General features: G+C 34.3%; 1 protein-coding gene across 1 annotated transcript in view; it reads right to left on the bottom strand.

Annotated features, from left to right (window-relative positions):
* Positions 1-15,923, bottom strand: part of ARFGEF1 (ADP ribosylation factor guanine nucleotide exchange factor 1) — a 141,409-nt gene that overhangs the window by 69,253 nt on the left and 56,233 nt on the right. The window contains exons 5-7 of the mRNA XM_041769300.1: positions 15,620-15,799; positions 12,506-12,782; positions 9,075-9,185 (exon numbers count right to left, since the gene is read on the bottom strand). Coding sequence (XP_041625234.1) covers positions 9,075-9,185; positions 12,506-12,782; positions 15,620-15,799 — 568 coding nt within the window. The remainder of the gene's footprint in view (positions 1-9,074; positions 9,186-12,505; positions 12,783-15,619; positions 15,800-15,923) is intronic.

The raw sequence follows: 15,923 nt of genomic DNA, 5'->3' as shown, positions 1-15,923 counted from the left end.
ATTGGCAAAGTAGTCCAGATTTACAGGAGAAACGCAGCATCTACACTGAACGAATACAGCCACAGAAAGTGAATGGTATAACTGTCCATATGGGCTTTCACCCCAGCATAAAAAGTCTGGTTAACACTAGACTAAAACCGGACAAAGACGGCAAAAACATCCTTGATGTAAAGCCAAATCTCACCAATTAGGAAAAGGGCAAATATAAGGAAGAAACAACTGAGAAGATGCAGGAATAAAGTAATCTTATATATGACTTCAAATAAAAACTGTTAAAGTGAAAAAAAAATAAAGTAGAAAGTGGGGGGAAAAATGATTTATCCAAAATAATATCAAAACTAAAACTAAGGGACAGCCCGGATGGCTCAGCAGTTTAGTGCTGCCTTCAGCCCAGGGCCTGATCCTGGAGACGCAGGGTCAAGTCCCACATCGGGCTCCCTGCATAGAGCCTGCTTCTCCCTCTGCCTGTGTCTCTGCCTCTCTCTCTCTCTCTCTCTCTCTCTCTCTTTGTGTGTGTGTGTGTGTGTGTGTCTCATGAATAAATAAATAAAATCTTAAAAAAAAAACCACACACACACAACCCTAAAACTACGGACGCCTAGGTGGTTCGGCTGTTGAGCGTCTGCCTTCAGCCAAGGGTGTGTGACCTTGGAGTCCTGGAATCGAGTCCTGCATCAGGATCCCCACAGGAAGCCTGCTTCTCCCTTTGCCTATATCTCTGCCTCTCTGTCTCTCATGAATAATTAAAAAAAAAAAAACTAAAACAAAGAATATAGAAATAATTTAACAGGAAGTTTGCAAGAGCCAAAGGATGAAATTTTACTGAGTGACACAGAAGATCTGACTGACTGAACTTATGTTTCTGGATAAGAAGTTTCAGTACTACAAAGAAGATATATCTCCCCAAGTTAACTTTGTAAATTAACACACACAACACAATTCCAATCACCAAATAAACTTTTTTTAAAAAATTTAATCAACGGGTTCTAAAGTCATGTAGAAATATAAGAAGATGTCTCAAAAAATTGGCAGGGGTTGGGGACTTGCACTACAGAAATCAAAGTGTACTATAAAATTAAAATATTTTAAACAATTCAACACTAGATAATAAATAAATAGCTCAATGTTACTCTAAAGGAAACTCAAGCAGAATCATGTAGGGTAAAACTGGAATTTCAAATTAATTGGGAAAGAAAGGATTCTGTTGGTTAGCTATGCAATCACATACTATACAGAAAAATCAATTTCAGACGAATTAAAGATCTAAATTCAGAAAATAAAAACAAAAATATGGGATGCCTGGGTGGCTCAGTGGTTTAGTGCACCGCCTTCAGCCCAGGGGCGTGATCCTGGAGTCCCGGGATCGAGTCCTGCATCGGGCTCCCTGCATGGAACCTGCTTCTCCCTCTACCTGTGTCTCTGCCTCTCTCTCTGTGTCTCTCATGAATAAATAAAATCTTTAAAAAAATAAAAATAAAAACAAAAATATTAGAAAAATGTATTGGCAGAATATTTCTGTAATCTTGAGGTGGTAAAATCCATTCTTAGCAAGACAAAAACAGAATTCACAAAGAAAAATACAGTATTTGGGACGCCTGGGTGGCTCAGCAGTTGAGCATCTGCCTTTGGCCCAGGGCATGATCCTGGAGTCACAGGATCGAGTCCTGCATTGGGCTTCTTGTGAGGAGCCTGCTTCTCCCTTTGCCTATGTCTCTGCCTCTCTGTCTCTCATGAATAAATAAATAAAATCTTTAAGAAAAAAAAACAAACAAACAGAAAAAGACAATATTTGTTAAATTTTTTATGTGTGGTCAAATATCTGCTTGGAATAACATAAGCAAATGCTGAACAAAATGAAAACAAAACAAAAACTGACTAGAAAATAATATTTACATTACACTGAATAAGGGCTAGTTTCTTAATGTGAACAATCCTTTGAAATAAGAACAAACAAATCAAAAAACTAAAAGGAAAAACAGGCAAAAGTCATGAATAGGCAATTTAGAAAAGTATAAATAGCCCCTGGTTATTCATTGGACCATGAAACTACCAATATTTGACCTACAAAAATAATGACTGCTGCCTGTGTTTTGACCCTGCCAGTTATCAAAGAAACACAAAGTACAACAGTAAGAAATAATCCATCCAGTAAAGCGATATTAAACAAAGCACTGTGTATAAATTTTAAATGATCATACATTTTGATCGAAATATTCCTTTTTCAAAAGTATTCTTTTAATAAATTGATCCTAAAGCGCTAAAAGATATCTGTAACAAGAATGCTCCTCAGAGTAGTGTACATAAAAGAGCAAAAACCTGGAAATAATCTAAATGTTAGTATTAATAGGAGATTATTTAAATAAATTATGGACCATCAGTATAATAAAATACAAACTGACATAAAATGGAAACTACAGAATTTGAAAAAGCAGATTATAAAACAGTAAGTACAGTGTGTTCCCATTTAGGTTTTAAAACATGTATGCAGACATGCATGAACAATATTTAAGAAAAAAGAACACAACTCCTGCAGAGCAAAAAACACCATATCAAAGTCAAAAGACTTGACAAACAATAAAATGAGAGAAATTATTTGTAAAATATATCTCAGAATCCTAATATAAAAAGAATTCTTAAAAACTAAGGGAAAAAAATCAAAGATAACAGAAAAATTAAAATCTGATAGAATGAACAAAAGATATGCATAGATGATTCACTAAAAAAAAAGAAATACAATGGCCCAAATATCTGATATAATATTTAATCTCACTGACATAGAAATTCAAATTAAAACCAAACTAAGAAATGAAGAAGATGTAGTATATATACACAATGGAGTATTACTTAGCCCTAAAAAAGAAGGAAATCTTGTCATTTGCAACAACATGGATAGATCTAGAGGATATTATGTTAAGTGAAATAAGTGAGAAAAAGACAAATATTATATGATTTCACTCATATGTGGAATTTAAGAAATAAAACAAATGGACAAAGAAAAAAGAGACAAACATAAAACCAGACTCTATTTAAATATGGAGAACTAATGGTTAACAGATGGTGAAACTGGCAAAAGGGATTAAGAGTACACTAACAGGATGAGCCCTGAATAATGTATTGAATTGCTGAATCACTATATTGTACACCTGAAACTAATGTAACACTGAACATTAAATATACTAGAATTAAAAAAAATAGAGTCAGATAGGTTTCTCACCTAACAGGCTGGCAAAATTTCAAAACTTTAAATTCCACTGGCAATTATGGAGAAACAGGTACATTGCTGGTAAGAATGCAAAATGGTACAAATAAAAAATAAGACTGCAAAATGGTACAATATCTATGAAGGGAAATTCAGCAATAGCTAATTAATCTTCACATTCATTTATCACTTGACCCAGTAATCTCACTTCTATGAATCTTTCACCAAGATAAACCTCCCACAAGTAAGAAACAATACAGATGTAAGGGGTTACTCACTGCAGCATAACTAGTAATAGCAAAACATTGGAAACAACCAAAGTTCCTATTAGTAAGGGACTGGTTGAGTCAACTATGACATGTCCACATGATAAGAGTATTATGCAGAGAGTGAGCCAAGAGAAAAAATAAGGAAAATCTCTATCAACCATCACCTAAAATAAAAGGATCTCTAGTAAATATTAGGTGAAAAAGGGCAGCCCCAATGGCGCAGCGGTTTGGCGCTGCCTGCAGCCTGGGGTGTGATCCTGGAGACCGGGGGTCGAGTCCCACGTCAGGCTCCCTGCATGGAGCCTGCATCTCCCTCTGCCTGTGTCTCTGCCTCTCTCTCTGTGTCTCTCACGAATAAATAAAAAAAAAAAATCTTAAAAAAAAAAAATATTAGGTGAAAAAAAGGAAGACAAAAAAAGGGAGAAGACATAGTGTTTTGCCAAAAAGAAAGAGAAATAATGTTAGGTACCTGCTTGTTAGTCTGGGGGAAATTCACACACACACAAACACAAAACAAAGGATAAACTAAAAGCTAATGAAAGTGGCTACCTATGGAAACTAGGTCAGCAAAGGAAGGAATGGATGGAAGAATTCTGAATTAATGTTTTATATAATTTTTACTTTGATTCATGCAAGTGATCTTCAAATAAATAAAATTAAATCAATAAAAGTTAATACAGTTTACTATTGTAAACTGTGTTATTGCATACAGCATAGCTATTATTTACTCTTAGTAGGACATACTCTAAATACACACATACAAAAGAATTTTGAACTTTAAATTAGTAAGTCGTTGCTGATAATGGTACATTGTTGCTGAGAACTTGGGTTTTTAACTGGGGAAGAGAGAGATACAAATATGAAATATCAGAAGGATGAAGAGAAATCTAGTGGCACTGAATGTGAACTGGAACTATCAATATGAACTTGTGACTATATCACCCTATTTCTGTACACTGGAAAGGCTAAGAAGTAATGACACCTCAGTAGCAATGAGTAGTACACCTAGTCTAAATACAACTGTCCGCTAAAAAGAACAAAAACTCCTTAAAGAAGTAACTGATTCAAGGTCAGAGGAAAGGGAAAGTTGAACATTTAACTTAAAACCTACTGCTGTTCCAGAAAAGAAGGAAATGCTCATAAGATAATAGATTACATCAGAAAGACAAAGGAGCTCGATTCCTATTGCCCAGATCAGGAACAAAGAATAATGGCAAATGATTAGAATACATTGAATAACAAAAGACTTCATGAGCTCACAGTATTATTTTTTTTAAAGGAGAAGCGGTCTTGTCCATAGAAAAGTTGTCAATTAAAAAAAAATTGTCAATTAATGTTGAAATTACGAAATCACTATTTTTAACCAATGCAACATCTAAGTAAATCAAGGATCATCAATGGATGCTAAAACCACTAAATGAATGGATCCTTCTATGATCTCAAAGTATTATTCTCCAATTATTTTATATTTCAGTTGATCCTTGAACAACACAGGGGTTAGGGGCACCAACCTGTGGTGTAGTTGAAAAGCTGTGTAATTTTTTGACTCCCCAAAACTTAACTACTAAGAGCCTACTGCTGCTCAGAAACCTTACTGATAACATATAGTTGATTAACACATATTTTTCATGTTGCATGTATTATATACTATAATTCTTATAATCAAGTAGACTAGAGAAAAATTAAGAAAATCAATGAGAAAATACATTCACGGGACTATATTTATGGGGAAAAAAATCCACATATAGTAGATCCATGCAGTTCCAATGCATGTCATTCGTTGAAATGTCAACTACAGTTATAAAGGGAAAAATGCTCCTTTACAATGAAGAGAGCTGGTCATCATCATCTTAACCAAGTGATCAAACATCACTAATAGGAGTAACTTGTCGTTATGCACCAATTAACATAACATGATGTATTAAGAAGTACCAACATTACCTATGCAGTATTGTATTCCTGTCAAATACATTTAAACTAAATCAGGAAACTGTCATATCAACTCAAAATGTGTAATATTCTACAAGATAATTTCATACTCTTTTAAAAAAGGTAAATGTTATGAAGGAGCAAGAAGACTTGTTCTAAACTAAGGAGACCAAAGAGACAAAACCAAATGCAGCAAAAGTGTACTCAGATCAGGTCCCGCACTTAAAAAAGAAAAGGAAAAAAAAGATGTAAGAGAGACATTTTGGGAATTTGGGAATGTTTTAAAATGTAGTATTTATATTAGATATTCTTGAAATAGTGTTAATTTTCTTAGGTGTGAAAAGGAATTATGGTTATGTATGAGAATGCCTTTATTCTTAGAAGATATATGCTGAAGTATTTAGAAGTATCAAGATATACATAACCAATTTTTAAAAGGTTCAGCAAAGATGGGGAAAACTCACATATTTACATATACGAATGTATGTAGGTCCATTTAAAGACACATAAAATAAATGTTCCAAAATTCTTAACAACCAGTGAATCTAGAGAAAGGGCATACACAGGGGTTCACTGTGCTGTTCTTTGGACTTTTCTCTAGGTTTGAAAATGCTCTAAGTAAAAAGTTGCATAAAAATGAGAGAAATTTCATTTCACACTCTGAATTAATATGTATTTGAGACTGGTAAAGTTTTTTGCAAAGGGCCAGTTAGTAAACATTTTAGGCTTTGAAGGCATATGGTCTGTTGCAACTACACAGTTCTACTTTTGTAGTGCAAAGACAGCCAGTATAGGCAATACGTAAACAAATGAGCATGTGTTCCAAGAAAACATTTACAAAAACGGGCAATGGGCCAAATCTGGTTCATGGAATGTAATTTCCCATCCCCTTGGATATATTATTAAACTTTTAAAGAATGTATGGGTACATAATGCTCTTTCTTCCCTCATGGTAAGTGTATAGGGCTTTTAAAATTTGTTTTAAAATTCATATTCCCCAAGATCACGGCCTCTTCTTTACAGTCTCTATACTTTCTCATTCAATGATCTTATGGCTTCAACTACTAATTTTAATAGAATGACTCCTATCTACAGTATCTGCCTTGGTATCTTAGGCCGGATTTCTATGTTTCTGTTTCTGTTCTATGTTTATGAAATACATTTCACAAAATTCCCATATGAATAGGGCACCAGAAGGTCAAATTTAGTATGCCAAAATAGAAACTAGTATTTTTTCCCCCAAGCCAACTTCTCCTCCAACATGATTCAATTCTACCAACTCTACAACCATCCACCTGCCATTTAGGCTCAGAAACTGGCAGACTACCCATGGAGGGAAGAGTTAACACAGCAGGTCTGAGACCGCCTATCCTTAGAAAGGCCTGCTTTCAAGGTTGGGCCTTCACTAGCACCCAGGAATTTATTTTATTTTGGAAGGGTTCCCACTATTCCCAGAACTATTAAGAGTGGTTCACCATACCTAAACTATTTGTACAAACAATATGGTTTATGCTAAAAAGCAGCTTTCCTTGTGGAAATCTGAAATTTGGGCAGAAGGAGCCTACATAACTCTGGATATGGGTCTAATGACTTGCCCTGATGTGGAAGAATTAAAAGCCTCCTGTGTGACTTCACTGGGAGAGGATTCCTTGAAGTATGCATCTGATTTCCTTTCAGGCATTGCCCCATATACCTTTTCTCTCTGATGATTTTTTTTTAAAGATTTTATTTATTTATTCATGAGAGGCAAAGACACAAGCAGAGGGAGAAGCAGGCTCCATTCAGGGAGCCTGACGTGGGACTCGATCCCAGGACTCTAGGATCATGCCCAGGGCTGAAGGCGGTGCCAAACTGCTGAGCCACCCGGGCTGCCTTCGTCCTGATGATTTTGTACTGTACCTTCACACAGTAAAAATTCTAGAGGTGAGTCTAACTATATGAGGAGTCCTGATTCCTTCTAGTGAGTAACAAAACCCTGAGGTATCTTGGGGATCTTTGAGATACCTTATAATTTCTCTTTGTCACCTAGATATTTAATCAGTTGCAAAGTCTTCTTTTTTTTTTTTTTAAGATTTTATTCATTTATTCATGATATAGACATAGAGAGAGAAAGAGAGGCAGAGACACAGACAGAGGGAGAAGCAGGCTCCATGCCGGGAGCCGGACATGGGACTCGATCCCGGGACTGCAGGATCGCGCCCTGGGCCAAAGGCAGGCGCTAAACCGCTGAGCCACCCAGGCATCCCAGCTGTAAAGTCTTCTTGATTTAACATGCATTATCTCACTTCTCATTCACGTTTTCGTCTCCATTTCCACTGTTTCTGTCATACTGAGGATTCCATTACTGTACTGATTTCCTACTGTACTTTCTACTTCTCCACCTAGTTTCTTAAAACATAATTCTAATCATTCCACCTCTTAGTTTAAAAATCCTTAATGTTAACTAATTTTGTGATGGAATGAAGTCTAAAATCTTAAAGCTTTAATTAGTAAGTTTGTTCAAGATTTCTTTAACCTTACCATTCTATGACATCACATACTTAATACGTCAGCCAAACCACCACATGTCATTTCCCAAACCACCCTCTCCTCTACACTTGAACCAAAAGTTTTCAATACATCAAATACCATCCCTAGACCTGTGTGAATCCAGTCTAATTTCAAGTATCATCTCCTACATGAAACTCTTCTGGTTCATTTTAACTAGAAATAATCACTTTTTTTTCTGAATTTTATTAGGATGTTAGCTATTTCTATGTAATGGCACTTATTACTCTATACCTTGTATTAGTCTTACATACATATATTCCAGAACCCCCTTCTTCCAGAGTAGGCTCTATCTTGGATTAACTTTTGTATCCTCCTACAGTGCCACACAACTGTAAGCACTTCCTTAGTATTTGCTGAATGAAAAGATAAAAAAAAAGAGAAGGCAATCAGATGAATGCCTGGTTCTAGTGTTGCATTAAAGGAGAAAATATATTCTTAGAAATGATGTTATAAGTGGGAGTTAGGTATGGTGGAAACAGTATTATTCTCATTCAGGAGCCATATAGTACATTTAATCATACATCTAGAAGTATATGTAGCAAGGTATTACGCTTAGTTCTGGGCAAGATACTATGAACTAAATAAGCTTCAGTGGATTGGTCTCAAACCTAATCCTATCTATAAATAATACTATTTATGGAAAATGTGAGTTTAATTCCTAACAAACTTTAAGACATCTTTATAATATAATCCATAAGATAGGACTTGACCCTATAACAACTATACCTTGGTTGTGATAATAAAGGTATAAAAAAGCATGATTTTTCTTAAAAAGGCATGAATACTTAAAACCAAATCAAATTCAATATTTTCTAGTTTATCATGTTTAGCACATTTAGGAGGATAAAGAATATACCTCTACCATGAAACACAAAAACAAAAAAATGAAATGGCATCAACTTTTAATGGGGTAGGGGAATAATGGATTTTTATAAAAGATTGTAACTGAACCTAGAGAAAAAAGAGAGTAACTCTTCTATAATGAAAGATATCTAAATATTTTTTCTATACACACACTCTAATTTGAGAAAGAGCTTATATTTTTGCTCCATACACTACAAAAATAGCCTCCAAATGAGATGAAGCATCAAAGACAGAAGAAATCAATTTTGAGTGAAATACACTACCTCCAACAACAATGTTCACCATTTCTTCTACAATGCTCTGTACAATGTCTTGTGGCTTTTCCTCACAGTCATGGTTTTCTCCATCATATAATATGTCATTTTTAGATAATGCTTTAAAAAAGAAAAATCCAAGGAAACATTATTTTGGCTTTTTCGGAAAACGTTACCAAACATTTAAAAACTTTCTTAAAAATTAAGAATAAAAGAAAATCTGATACATGAAACTAGGAGCTATTATAAGTTAAACCTTCAAAATTCATAACGAAATCAAATTTAAAATATTTTATAAATTCAAGTCAATTTAAAAAATTCAAGTCAATTTAAAATCATTTTTTAAACTTGACAAACTACTAAATGATCATTCAACTTAAGTGAATTTTCTAGACTATTCCTTTAGGAGCCAAACATTTTAATGTATTTTGAATGAAACATTTCTAACATATCTGAAACTCTTATAAGTATACATTAAATGTAATTAAAGCCTACACTGATTAGCCCAGTTCATCAATAATAACAAGCTCGTCATTGTGCCTTAATATTTGTGAGATCCTTGAAGAAGAGAGACAGGGCTATCTGGGTATCCACCAGTACTTTCCAGCCCTTCCTTACTATTTTTCTTCCCCAAAAGAATCTACATATCCATTGTAAAACTCTATTTAATAAGTAAAAAATAATTTGGTCCCCAATTTAACAATCAAAAAGACTGAAAAGCCCATGAAAATTTCTGAACAGCATAAGAGAAACTGATAAAATTTTACTTTCCAAAGTTAGCTTACAGATAAAAATAGGATTTCCATTGGGTTTTTTGAAATGCTGCAAATATCTAAGGAAGGTTCAACTAGCACTTTGAGATGCTTTGGGATCCAGGACCCTGTTCTGTTCTACTACTCCAAATGGCATCAGACTGCACATGAGTTTATAGTGCTAACACACCCATCCCCATTACTATAAAACACACTCTCATTACTATAAAAGGTAGTTATACTTTAAAACAAGTATAGTTATACTATAAAGAAAAAAAATACCATAATACTATAAAAAATATAAAAATACTATAATACTATAAAAAAAATCAAGAAGTTTATATTGCTAACACACCCATCCCCACACCCATTACTACTTATGATTCTGGCTTCCAGAAGCCTGTCCTCCCTATTGTTCACTGCTCCTATGTTTGCTATATTCTATAAAATACTGAATGCCACAAGGGGAATTTGATAAATAAGGAGACCAAATCAGTAAACTTATTTTATAAAAAATTCAAATACAGTAACACTTAGATTCTTCAGTGGAGTAAAAATATAAATGCTTGACAAAATATTTTTCCATCATTCTTAGGCTTTTATATATTTTTTAAGATTTTATTTTTTAAGTCATTTCTATACCCAACATGAGGCTTAAACTTACAATCTCAAGAGTCACAGATTCCACTGACTGAGCCAGCCAGGTGCCCCTAAGCTTTGTATTTCTGTGCTCTTATTGGCTAAAATTATCTAAAGTCTGAAAGTTAGTTCAACAAAACTTAAATATACACAGTCACTAATATGTGTATAAAATAACTAATGAAATCAAGAGTCAATTCTCACACAAATTATCTAACAGAAATAGATTAGAGTAACAGTAATATTTACTACACATAGGAAATCACTAGAGAAGCTAACTATTATGTCCAAAAAGTCACATAACTAATAAGTGACAGAGATGTAATTCAAAGCAGGTAATCTAACTCCGGAGCACTCTTAACCAATGCTTCTCAGGCAGAATTTTCCTTATCAGCTGCTGGGAGCAAACACCTATACTGCCAAAATAATCATTACTACGACACAGTGAATTATGTTTTATTTATAACTCTGTATCCTATAAAGTGACTCATACACAGTAGATGCTTCCATTCTATGGGTCTCAGCCCACGTTGTTTCTTCTGACAAAAAATTTCCTAACTAGAAAGGAGGTAAACTCAGGGGAGAAAAATTAGAGAGGAAGACAAACAATGAGAGAATCCTAACTCTAGGAAGCAAACAAAGGGTTGCAGAAGGAGGTTGTCAGCTCTATTAGGGATTAGCTCTTTCAATCAGCCCTTTTATAAACTCACAGTAAAACCAGGTAAAATTCTGGCAAGGGCAGACTAGAAAAATGTAAATCATATAAACAATACAGATTTACTATTAGCTTGAGTACTGTGTGTACTTGAGTATTAGCTTGGATTTATGGAAATTATCCCTTTTAAAATAAAGAATAAAGCACTATGAAAAATAGTGAAAAGGCACCCAATCATGCCACTGCTGATGTTCATGTCAATATTGTTATAAAAAAAAAAGATGTGTGGTTAAAGAAAAAAAAATCCAGAGCTGAAAATATATTACAGAAGTCTCTTCTCAAAGAAAAATACAGAATTCAGATAAACTGTTACTAAGCCCTAACCATCCTACCTCTACACAAACACAGTGAATAGGCAAGAGAATTTCCGTCATTTTTGACACCAATCTAAGAAGGAACAAAGGGAACAACCCAACTCCCTGGAGGTTTTATAGAACAGCTAAAAGTCAAAATAATGTTTGGGGTGAAAGATGACTTCATGTGATTATTTTTAGAGAAATAAATTAGTACAATAAATAAATGTAATTTAATTTTTTGTTATCTTGTAACCCACTTTTAAAAAAGATTTTATTTATTTGAGAAAACAGAGAGTGCTTGAAGATGGAAGAGTGGAAGGTCGGGGGAGGAAAAAAGGGGAAAGATCTCAAGCAGACTCCATGCTAAGAGTGGAGTTAATTCAGGGTTTCTACTCAGGAACTTGAGATCATGACCAGAGTCAAAACCAAGAATCGGTGGCTTAATGGACTGAGCCACTCAGGTGTTCCACTCTTTTCGTATAAATAAGTTTACTTAGAAAAATACCATCAGAGAACATCTCAATTTCAGTGATTGCTACACATGAGGATGTAAAAATACTTTTGCAGGTGGTTACTCAAAAGATTTCTTTTCATATTTAATTTTAGTACTTTATAGACCATATTTTCCCAAACCAGTAACATTTTGATGCCCTAAAACTTTCAGTCATATTCCAGAAAACCTTACTAAAAAAATAAGTCGTTATTCACTATGAAGCTAATTTTAAGAAGAAAACTGAAGTTCCTGTGTCACATGCTAGCAGACATTTATGACCCCCTCTAGTAATATATTTATCTCCTCCAAAACAAGTCTGTAAATCATACTACTCATGAGATGCTAATGAATGCACACTATTATTAATAAATGTCTTATGTGTTGTAGTCAATTAACTTCGCCATGTAGGATGGAAAAACTCACATTAACATAATGTGTCTGATATTCATTAAGTCATATTACCCTTTCCACATTTCTTTCCCAAATATCCATGCCTACACTATTCCCTTAACACACGCCCCACAACCCCTTCTCAAAAAGATTACTTTCAGCTGCAGTTGCCTGATCAGCTTCAGTCTGTTCATTTTCTGCACTGGAAATATCAGATCCATTTTCAGGTTCTGTGTCATCCTGAAGGCTTTTATCCACATCATTTGTATGGGAATCAAGGTCCCCTTCATGTTCTTGGGACATGTGATCAACAGTTTGAGGTGGCAAATATCTAAGTTGAGGTGATTCGGGCTCATGATGGCTTACTGGAGACTGTAAAAGATGATGATGCTGCCGATGCCTTTCTTTTTCCATTTGTTTGGCTTCCTGCAACTGCAAAGAAATAGAATAATTTCCAATAATAGTAAAATAAGTTGTTTAAAATTTGGAGGTATCAAATTCAACTATAAACCCTTTATATATAAGGTGCCACTTTGTCCATCAGAAGAAAAAATATAAAATATACTAAAAACACACAAGAACAAGTAATAGTGGTTACTTCTTAGAGCAATGGAAATTGGCACATAAGGATAGAGATGGAAGTCTTTCAGTATATATCTTCTCTTCACTATTTTTGGTGTTTCAATCATGTGAATGTATAACCTAAACAAAATTTAAAAACCAAAATAAATTTTAATAGCTTCAGACTAATAATTGGATTACTGCCCATAGTGGATTTTCCTAAAATCAAAGTTTCACTAAGGAAGGGAAAAAGTAGATGGGGAAATAAAACAGATTCATTTTTACTAATATATACAGAAACAAAATCTAGATATACAAGAAAGCAGTTAATAATAATAGTTACCTATAGGGGGCAGAGGGTCAGAAATGACCAAATGAGAAACAAGAGAGGGAGGAAACTGTCAGTGTAACATGTTATTATGTCATGTTGTCAAATGTCTTTTTAATTAAAAATAATAAAGCTGCATTTAACAAATAAAACAGCCATGAGTACTTCTATGTCTCTGCTCAGTCATCTTAATAAGGATGAAAAACCTTTATTGACAAATATCTGTGTTTTATTTTAGGATACTTGTCATTATACATACAATACCACCTATAAAACTAGCTTACTCATAAGATGCTAAAACAGAAATGATCAAGATCACAGGGTTTCACTTTTTTTTTTTTTTAGCACTTTATTGCTTTTAGACACATCTCTTTTGGTCCTCATGGCCTAATAAGATTCTCAGAATTAATTTCCATAAAGGTAAACACTTTACTGTGCCAAATATGAACATTTCATATTTCTTAGTAATATTCTAGTTTATGTGAAAATATAAGTTTATAAAATCAATTTAAATTGAAATATTTTAATACTTAAAGTGTAGGAATAACCTTATAATACACATGATCTAAATTCTGTATTTTATAGATAAGGAAACTGACGGGTATAGTTAGATGCACAGTTGGAATTGGAACAGAATTTTCAGACCAATACTTCAGCACATTCATGAGAAAGTCAATTTCCAAATTAGCAGTGAAGAACCTATGACTTACAATCCACTCCCACCCTCAGTCTAAACTTTCAACAGGTTGGCACTATGGTTTAGTAGAGGAAACACATGCTTTGGAATCACAGACAAGCATGGTGTTGAATTCTAGTTCTATTTAATCCAGTGTCACAGAAACTCTAAAAATAACCTTTAAAAAAAGAAATGTGGGCAGCCCCGGTGGCTTAGCAGTTTAGTGCAGATTTCAGCCCAGGGCATGATCTTGGAGACCCGAGATGGAGTCCCATGTCAGGCTCCCTGCATGGAGCCTGCTTCTCCTCTGCCTGTGTCTCTGCCTCTCTCTCTCTGTGCGTCTCTAATAAAAAAAAAAAATCATAAATAAAAAATAAAAATAAATAAATAAATAAATAAATAAATAAATGTATGTTATTGCATGAAAACAAACCTTTAAGCATTTTCTATATACTTCTATACTTTCTAGGTCAGGGTTTCTCAGTATCAGTGCTACTGACATTTTAGATCAGATAATTCTTTGTTGTGGAGAGGGGCTGTCCTGTGTACTGCAGGGTATTCAGCAACATCCCTATCATCTACTAAACTTATATTATGTTCAACGTCAGATCCTGGATTCAATCTTGAAACAAAATAAAGGACATGTGTAGGAAAATTGGTGAAATTCAAGTAGGTTCTGTAGTTTGTTTAACACTAATGTGTGTCAATTCCTCCTTCTGATTATTATAATATGGTTATAAAAAATGCTGATATTTAAGGAAAAGAGGGGTAAAGGAGAGCTCTCTGTAATTCTGAAGTTTAAAATCAGTTCCAAAAAAAGTTAGAGGTTGATGTGTAATTATGAAGACCTGAACAATTTAAAAATATGTATAAATGATTCTTTAGCTGATCTCTGACTCCCTCAAATGTATTTCCACAATATAGATACATAATTTTTAGAGGACTTAATGACTAAATAATTTTATAGCAGAAGAGATCAAATTAGGTAGTTTTATATCTACATTAAAGTCATCTAAGTTTGAGTACAATAAAAATATTATCAATTCATAAACGCTTCCATGAGGATGATGACAATAAATGTCTTTCAAATTCTACTTGTGAACAACTAAAAATATGTTTGAAATTCCAAAGTCAGGGGCGCCTGGGTGGCTCAGTGGTTGGGCGTCTGTTTTTGGCTCATGTCATGATCCCGGGTCTTGGAATTGAGTCCCACACATCAGGTTCCCCATAGGGAGCCTGCTTCTCCCTCTTCCTATGTCTCTGCCTCTCTCATGAATAAACAAACAAGATCAAAAGAAAGGAAGGAAAGGAAAGGAAGAAAGAAGAAAGAAAGAAAAATTAATTCCAAAGTCAAACAAGTCAGTAAACCTCAAAACAAAGCAAAATAATGCCACAGATCTCAAGTAGAACTATAAGGGAAAACATTCTTCTCTATAAGCACAAAAGATTTCACTGTAATTTCCTTACAAACTCTTTTCTCTCTTTTAAAAAAATATTTTATTTATTTATTCATGAGAGATACAGAGAGAGAGGTAGAGACACAGAGGGAGAAGCAGGCTCCATGCAGGGAGCCTGGGACTCCGGGATCACGCCCTGAGCCGAAGGCAGATGCTTAACCGCTGAGCCACCCGGGCATCCCTATAAACTCTTTTCTGTATTTGATGCCTGTGGTATTCTTTACAATCTCTCTTTCTTAATACTTACCGCTTGGTTTTCCATGCGTGCAAAGATAACATTTAGCATCTGAGTAAGAGTAGCTTTGGCTGTTGTCTGATTGATGAGATTTTTGCTTGCCAGATAGATATTGTAACATGTTCTCACAGCTTGCAGTACAGTTCCTTCATGAATTTCTATGTGTTGAGATGTTACTGCAGTAAGTAAAGCCTTTAAAAAGAAAGACACAGTTGAAGCAATTTTCTACATCCAGAGTTTTAGCACAAAAATATGAATATTTTTATATTATAATTTAAGCTTTCAGACACCAGTACACAATTTTCAGTATACACCA

This window comes from Vulpes lagopus, chromosome 9, assembly GCF_018345385.1.
Source record: "Vulpes lagopus strain Blue_001 chromosome 9, ASM1834538v1, whole genome shotgun sequence".
Taxonomy (NCBI): Eukaryota; Metazoa; Chordata; class Mammalia; order Carnivora; family Canidae; genus Vulpes; species Vulpes lagopus.
This window is presented reverse-complemented; position numbering and strand designations above follow the sequence as displayed.